Below are 8,696 nucleotides of genomic sequence, written 5' to 3' on the forward strand. Positions count from 1 at the left end.
GACACAAGGAGGATTGTGCTATCGCACAACAAACACAGTAGCTCAGGAGAATCAGAGAGGCTCAGGCTGAGTAACAATATTGGAGCTCATACTGATGCCATTGCAAGAAATATAGGGCAGGAATCCTGGGGCTTAGTCCTAGTTTTTAGTCCTCCGTGTGAAATGCAGATAAGGGCATCTGTACCATTGGAAAGGACTACATCCCGTCCCCATACAGAATATCCCCCCAGGGACAAAGCAAGAGAAGATGCAGCACATTTATAAGGACCTCTGGGAAATGAGCAGCTCGTGGCCTGCCAGACAGAGAGGAAAGGAGGGAGCATCTTATATCCTCAGCAACAGATTTTAAAGATGACAAGAGCCACCATAACAGACTAGCAGAGTACTCTGTGTACTGTAGAACCTGAAGAAGAGGATGTAGGGGAAGGCATAGAAGCAAGAAAATGGTGGGGAAATCACAAACAAGAAAGACTTGTCTCGGGTAGGTAGTGGATGAGGATTTCTCTTCTCTCGCTTCCTTTTCCTCTCCTGCTGTTGGGAGCTCAGAGAGCATCAGGCCTTCCACGCTGCTGTTCCAGAAGCTGTCTGCAAGGGAGAGGCAGGGGTTGCCCAGATCGGCGCAGACGTCGAGGAGGAAGGCCAGCCAGCTGGCGACAGATCTCATCTAAAGACATAACACACACACACAAGTTGATAGATAATCAAAGCTTCCTTCAAATTCTTCACCACTACATCTACAGAAACAGTTGAAACTGCTGAATCCTCATATACATGAAGCATGAAAAACAGGTCCTTAGGCTTTCATGAACTTCTTTCTGGCTTTATTCATGTACAGTACATATTAAAATCACTAGTATTTTGCTGCAACAAAGACTGTGTAAAAAAAATCTAGATTGGATCCTGTTTCTATTCATGACCAGAAATACTGAGATTTACTCTTTAACCTCAAAGGAATACAACTTTGAGTAAGAGTGTGTTTGGGGCTAGTAGAGCATGATTAAGATGGAGGAATACAGAGCTATCATACTTCTTGTTAGCACAATATCTACTACCCATTGTTTTGGCCTTGTTTTTTGTATACTGGATCTAAGACTGCATTGCATTAGAGCTCCTTCAAAGGGAGTCCAAGGAAACTACTGCAGACGGATTGGAGTCCAAGTTAACTAGTTAGCTTAGAGACTCTATCAGATGGCTGCAGTTACTCTTCTAGGCTAGCTTGTGATCTCACTCACCTTGCATGACCTCATTCTCCTTGCAGACAATGCGAGAGCACACCTCCTTGTTTATTATGTACATGCGCCGCACACTGAGGGATCGCCAGGGTCAGTGGCAAGAGGCACGGGAGACCCAAAGAAAGAAAACAGGGATACAGGCAATAAACACGTATATTCACTGACGAGGAGGCAAGTCCTACATTTTTATGATTAGTCAACCTAGATTAAGGCTGCCATCTATAGGGAAGTAATCTTGGCAAAGGCTTCATAAAATCTTAGAATCATAGAAAGGTTTGGGTTGGAAGGGACCTTCAAGATCATCTTGATCCAACCCACTGTCATGGGCAGTGACACCTTGCACTAGATCAGGCTGCTCAAAGACCCGTCCAATCTGGCCTTGAACAATTCCAGGGATTGGACATCCACGGCTTCTCTAGACAATCTGTTCCTGTGTCTCATGACCTTCTGAGCAAAGAATTTCTCCCTAACATCTAATCTAAATCTCTTTTTAGATTTGCCTGTGGAAAAAGCTGATCTCCCTCTTTTTCATAAACTCTCTTTAGGTACTGGAAGGCCGCAGTAAGGTCTCTCTGGAGCCTTCTCTTCTCCAGGCTGAACAACCCCAGCTCTCTCAACCTGTCTTCATAGGAGAGGTGCTCTATCCCTCTGATTATCTTCATGGCCCTATAAATGGCCAAATACCTTAAATATGGATTACAATATAGAGCACATTACAGTTCCCTAGCGCTGCACAGATAATAGTAATTGTGCTGTTTTAAAGGACACTCTGGGGATAGAATTCATCTCACCAACTGGTTCCCAGAGACCTGTAGTCTTCAAAAGGAACAATTGCTAAACTGGTTATACCATTTCTGGAGAGTTTTTAAGGCATTTCTTAGGGACCGCTGGTTTCTTACCTTGTAACGCAGAGGTAGCTGATACACTGCTTTACTGGTTTGTGAACAGAGTACAGGCGCGTGCAAGGAAACTTTTCTTCACGACAGTCTGGGAACACACACACATACACACAGACACAGAGGTGCAATCCAGCATCACTAACAGGCGAACAGATATCACTTCATCACTAGGTATTGTCCTCCAGGATTCTAGGGAAGGCCTCCAGCCTCTATTGTCCACTCTCTCATGAGGATGGTTTAGAAAATAGGAAAATAATGCAGACATTTCTGATCCCTTTGCCCCGTAAGACAAAAGCAAGAGAAAGTTGAGTGAAATGCAAAACAAGCTCGCTGGGCATCCTGAATACAGGAGGCACATGCTGTAAAGCGGGCAGACACAGATTAACCAAATGTAAATTGTAGTTGCATATTTAAGACGTGTTTCCAATAGATCTGCAATATCACTTTTCAGGACATGAATTTATTTCTTTTTTTTTCTGTACAATCAACCCTATAGCTAACTATGATGGGTTTTCCTGTATTTCATTCTGAAATGCCAGGTATCGGCCAATGACAATGGCACAATATTGACCCAGTGTATCTGGTTTGGTGATCTGCCAGTTCCTCCCCTCCCAGGCATGCCATCCATGTGCAGGCTGCAGCTACCATAATTCTCCAGTACTTCTAACCCAAGAAACAATCGAAAGCAATTTTCCAGGAGACAAAGCTCAGTGCTCAACCAGCACCTGCCTGGAGAGGGAACAGGGTGGGGGAAAGTGGGTTTGGGAGGGAAGGCAGGCAGCAAACTTTAAAAACATACCTGATGAAGCCGTTGCAGTTTCACTGTCAGACTGAACTGGGAGACAGAGGGTAGCAAAGTTAGTTAGTGACCATGATTTCTTCCTAGATATCAGCTTAATCAAAACAAACAACTGGAAAGCTCTTTTAAGAGCCCTGCGTTGTGACTTCTAAGGTGGAAAAAGATTCATTGCTACTGACACGAAACCATAAGAAAAGGTACAAATCCAATCTGAATCTAGCGCAAACTACCCAGGCAATAACAGTAAAAATCTGCCCAAGCTTTCCCCAAAAACATTACCATTACTGTTCAAAATTACACTGTAAGGACATCTTGACTTAAAATTCAAAAGGTCAGGTAAATTTATTTAGTTGCTGTAATTACTATTTATCTAAACAAGAAGTAAAGAAGCCTGTGACTGCCTCTTCCTAAGGAATAGCGACACCTTTAAAAAACAGCATTCCCAAGACCTCTTTAAGACTTCTTTAATGTCCATGACAAAGGATCAAAAATATGTTGGTTTGTTATTCCCTCTAATAAAGTAACCCATCTGTACCACAGCAAACCAGTACATTTTATAATTTACCCACTAAAAAACTGCAAAGGAATTAAAAAAACTGCCAGGTGCAAGTTTTCATCAGCAGTTAAGAGAGGACTTTTACTTCTGCTCATGAGCCATAGTGTCAGCCAGAAGCATAGACAAAACACATGTGCACAAGGGAAAATGAGTCTTTGGAGTGTCAGGGCATTGCTTAGGGGCAGTCAGAGATGGCAGGATTCTGGGTGTGCAAGGTACTATGCAAGGAGAGGGAAGGAGGGTCTACAACATGTGGTTGTGAACTGAGAATAAACTTACCGGAAGGAAGAACCCCAGGTGGTGTGACGGCTGCAGCTGGAAAAAGAGAAGATGTTCTGAAAGATCTTAATTTGAGCTTTCAGCCTCTTTCCTCCTGCCGCAATTCTGCTGATGGCTCACCACTCCTGACCAGCAGCCATCTAGTTCCCAGACAATGGTGGTCATGATGTTTTTATCATCTGACTTAGAATAACCACAGACTTTCCTTACAAATATGCTGGGTGTCCCAGAGATGATAGGATGCTGCAGAGCAAAGATGGGTCCCAATGGTACATCCTTTGTGAACAATTTCTTCTTGATCCCTCAATAATAAGCATTTCAAAGCCCAAGTTTGCTGCAAAGGCTTCACCTTTTAGTCTTTTCAGTTTTAGATGTAGGTTAGTCACGACCACTTTGGTCTAGACACAAAGTCTTATCTACACTCATACAGACTGTCAGGCCTCATGTACTGAACACAATTGCTTTCACCTCCCATCCCACCCAGGATGTGTATACAATATTGTTCTTCCAGTTTTCTCTTCCAGTGTCGTCCCATGACAGCTTGACCCACGATAAATACTCTAGACAGATGACGAACAGAATCAGGGCAGAGGACAGATTATGGAACTGATGTCCTGGAAAACAAGACACCATTCCCAGAAGAGCTCTCCTACACACACAGCACACTTCCCAGAAACAGCCATGCATAGCTGCCTCTCTTGGGACCATATCATTGACCAGATGTGTTCCCCCTCTCCCTTCCCTCTCCGGTCTTCCCAACCTCAGAGGGATGTGTTTGAGAGACAGCCCCTTCAGAGAGAGAAACCAGACATGCCAGATTTCAAACCAGACTCATATGGAAAAAGCGGAGAGGCTCCTTCTTGAGCCTCCTTTCCTCCATTGCTGATTGTTGCAAATGCCTATACTCCCATCAGCTCTGTGTCCTTCCCCTGAGGTTACCTCCACTCTCCAAGGAGACACACTGCAGGCTGTAAGTGTTCATCTTCCAAGTCCTTCATTTACCCTACCTTTTGCAGACATTTTGCTGCCCCCCAGTGACACAGCCATAGGCAGAGTGGGGAAGACAGAACTAAAAGAGCAGTATTTCCACTTCCTGATTCCAACACTGCTCAAAGTTTGCTTTACAACTGTTTTTCAGGGTTTTTTTGCCACCTCTGTCTCCTAAGCATCAAGCACCTGTGCCACCTGCCTGCAGACACACATACAACCTGTGTCCCAGTGCTGCCCAGTTTGAACCTGTCCAATCTCTCACCCTTGTTATATAGTCTCTTTGTTTCTGCCACCTTCTCTGGAAGACCAGGCTGAGTGAGCTTGGAATTTCATGGCTTTCTGCAATGCAAACATCTTCAGAGAGCCCTGGTACACTAGGTGAGATTGGCATTTCCTCAGAGAACAGACCATTAAGTCATCCTAAAATAATCTCCCTGTATGGAGCACAGAAAGGATTTCCAGACAGCCATAAACGCTGGAAGAACACTGCTAGATGTCTAAAGTGGGAAGAGGAGTTTCTGGGCATAATGGGTAATTTCTGTGTGTGTGTAGGCAGGAGTATAGATGAAAAGGGAAAATGAAGCACGAAGATGCCAAGAGATAGGAGCTTACCAGGGCTGCTGAGAAGAGAGGGAGGGGTAACATCACCTGGAAAAGACAGAATGTTCTTACAAAAGCTTGTCTTTACTTTGTGGTCTTTTACATAGCCAGCAATAGCCAGCTTGAATTACCTTGGTTGCCATCACAGGCTCATGAGACAGTGGGATCCAATCCAGTAAATACATAAACAAACACAGTGCCCCCATTCCACCCATATCCATTCCCTTTTTCAGTGGCTGGCCTGGGACTGGATTTTTTAGTGCACATGTTGCATCAACCTGTACTGAATTCTGGTTGCATATTCTGACTTCTCACATATGGCCATTTTAGGCATCTTGGTGGGAAAGAAAGATGACTGAAATTAAGGTGCTGATTCCTCCTACAGCAGCAGGACAGAGAGCTGAGGCACCCACTGCAGGGAAGGAGGGAGGCAACTCTAAAACAGTCTTGAAAGAAATTCATCAACAGATGAGTTTCTTTGAAAGGCAAGCAATGGCAAAACTGGGGTAGTGATGGAGGGATAAAATGTGAAGGCCAACTTGGAGGACATGTTTTAGACTGCCTTCGGAATAGTTTTCTGGAAAGCCCCAGATACTATAAGACAGGATCGTAGCTGGAAGATGTCTGAAGGCTTAGGCAGGGGCTTCAGCTGGAAGAAAAGGCAGGCCCTTGTGGTTCTTCTGGGTGCTGAAGCATGATGCAAACATGTATTCATTTTATGTTACCATGTCACAGAAATGGATATGTCCAGGGGGATAAAGCAATTCACCCCCAACAACAAAGCCAGTATGAAGACCACTCAATAATCTTTCCCAGTGGACTTACTGCTGAAGCACCACTTGTGCACTTCAGCTAAATGTTCAGGACCCCTACACCAGCAAATTATTTGTAAAGAGCACAAAACATTTAGCAGGTTGTCTTGGAGGGCTTGTTCAATCTTCCCTGAAAAGTAAGCTCACAGTGTCAGAGGTAAAGAAACAAAGAACAGTATTTGCTAATAAACAGGCTGTAACTCCACAGGACAACGGGATCACATGAGCAATCTTCAGCACACAACATGCCTGTAATACTTACCTGTTGCAGTTTCTGGTTCTTGCCCATTGACCACCCATGGAAACCAGTCTGCAACAAAAGAAGAGAAGGGAGTGAAAAAAGAGAGAGATTTCTACAGTTTGCAGGCTTTGTTAAATTTTTATGAGACATTTATCTATCCAGGAGACACCACTGCCCTCTGCTGAAGGGAGAAATCTCTTCACTCTGCCTCAGCCTCCACTGCTGGTTGGGTTTCTTGTTTAAAGACTTGTGGACACAGCGGGTCCTGATCTGAACCCTGTTGCTTCCACCAGGGTCAAGGGCTGGGCACAAGGAAAGTTAGTAAATACCTGCAGATCTGCTACCACACTTCACATTTCTGAAACCACATTTGATGGATTTTGAAAAAAAAATCCATGTGGTCTCCATGCTCTGGAGTCTGGTCAAAATCCCTATCTTCATTTTATAAAAGAGGAAACTGAGTCATGGAAATTATTTACTTGGGGTCACGGATTGAGTCACTGGTACAGTAAGAAACAGACTGCAGGTTTTGTATCCTCTTAGGCAAATAATTATCTGGTCCATCATCCTGCTTGGGTATGGGGGACAGAGCAGATGATCCTTCCCTTCTCTGCACCAGGGTGCACTGGCGAGGGGGAACAATGAAGGCTTGGCTATGCATTTTGTGTGGAACAGAAGAAACTGAAACTGGGCTACACTGTTTGTTTGTCCAAATATAAAGGGTGAGAGAGCTGCTTCCTACAGCAGCCAGGAATAGGAAAGTATTTCCTGCTAGCCACAGAGGAGGGAAATGTCTGCATAACTGGGGTGGGATGAAGGAAGAAGTTGGCAGGAAAAAGCCACAGATCTGGGGCACTGCAGGGATGTGTGCACGACCAGCCCAAAAAACAGTACACCCTGCTACATCTTGTGAACTCAGCCTTTAGCTTTCTGTTCTTAATGGGAGCACAATGTGGGTAAAAACTATCAGCTCTGGAGCTTCTGTCTTAGTTCTTCCATGTTCCAAGAACAGTTACTTGCAGACTGCAGAGGGACTCTTGGGACCCCTACATAATCCTGCTTTGCAGCATTACAGAAGTTGTTGGACCCTGATATTCTCTTCCCCACCCAGCTGCCAGCAACGGCTCAGCCGCTGGCAATTAACCCAGAGAAAGCCAGACATGTATAATAACTTAATTGCACAATTTAATGCAGCACAAAACTTTCCCTGTTCTGGCTAATCCCTTAAGCGTAACACGTAGAGAAGTAAACAGTACTGAACACTTTCTCACTTGTTTCTGATGCAAAAGCAAGGACCCAAATTCTGAAACCATTGCAGAAACCAGCAGTGCTGGATTTGAAGAGACATGTAGAAAAGGCAGGGAGGCTCTCCCCTCTTTTCTAACATCGAAAACACAGCTCTTGCTAGTTTGGTGAGTTTTTTTCCTCCCTAGGAGCTAACTAGAAAACTGATCTAATTCTAAACCAACAGGACATAAAGTGAAGTGAAATCTCTGCATATGAGGTGAGGAGACAAAACAGGTGACTTTCTTATCCTATCTTCAATTACTTTAATTTATATTTGCTATTGTACACAATTCATATGTTTTATAAACAACTGGACTTTATTCTCCAAGTTGCAGTAAATTCATCCTTGAGGTCTAAAACTGCAACCCTAGCTAACTGAATCTGTAGCTTACCCCAAACCAAAAGAAACAGTAAAAGACCAGCTGGTCGTTCTTGTTATTTTCCAAGTTAAAACAAACAAACAAACACAAACGGAACTGCTAAAACAAAATACACCAAAGTAAGAATTATTCTTTTCAGGACTCCTTCATATATCATGAAAAACACAGACTTTTTTTTTTCCCTTTAACTTTGTAGGCCACCTACAAACTCATCTCTTGCATGTCTCACCTCCCTGCTTCACAGTCAAAATATGACATCATCTACTGTGCACCTTTAAAGGAAAAAGTGCTTTTTGGAGCAGAGTCAGGCTTCGGCATGAGGGGAAGACCAAAGCAGGTATTGCAATAAGCTGATTTGAACGTGACAGGTAGTCAGGTAGTCATCTCTCTCCCACTTGGAGTCTTTCCTGGACGAAGCTTTATCCATTCACTGAAATTCATCTTCTTCCGCTATCTGTCCTGAGTCTTCCAACTATAATGTCTGATGCTGTCCTCTAGTTTTGGGGGTTCTGTGCTTCTTTTTTTTGTTTTAAACAAATTTTATCCCACCTGAATTTTTGCCAAAATAGCTCCAAGCAAACAGAATCATGGAGCAACAAAACAGAGTAACAACATTCACCA

General features: G+C 43.7%; 1 protein-coding gene across 2 annotated transcripts in view; it reads right to left on the reverse strand.

Moving 5' to 3' along the window:
- Nucleotides 1–240: 240 nt before the first annotated feature.
- The window catches only part of MFAP5 (microfibril associated protein 5), an 11,435-nt gene continuing 2,979 nt past the window's right edge, over nt 241–8,696 (reverse strand). For both annotated transcript variants that reach the window (XM_027906097.1, XM_027906096.1), the window contains exons 3-9: nt 6,430–6,477; nt 5,368–5,403; nt 3,766–3,801; nt 2,931–2,966; nt 2,132–2,219; nt 1,233–1,306; nt 241–664 (exon numbers count right to left, since the gene is read on the reverse strand). In XM_027906097.1, the coding sequence (XP_027761898.1) occupies nt 543–664; nt 1,233–1,306; nt 2,132–2,219; nt 2,931–2,966; nt 3,766–3,801; nt 5,368–5,403; nt 6,430–6,477 (440 nt within the window). In that variant the 3' untranslated portion in view covers nt 241–542. The remainder of the gene's footprint in view (nt 665–1,232; nt 1,307–2,131; nt 2,220–2,930; nt 2,967–3,765; nt 3,802–5,367; nt 5,404–6,429; nt 6,478–8,696) is intronic.

This window comes from Empidonax traillii, unplaced genomic scaffold, assembly GCF_003031625.1.
Source record: "Empidonax traillii isolate 1590-97213 ecotype Southwest subspecies unplaced genomic scaffold, ASM303162v1 scaffold1246:size530596, whole genome shotgun sequence".
Lineage (NCBI taxonomy): Eukaryota > Metazoa > Chordata > Aves > Passeriformes > Tyrannidae > Empidonax > Empidonax traillii.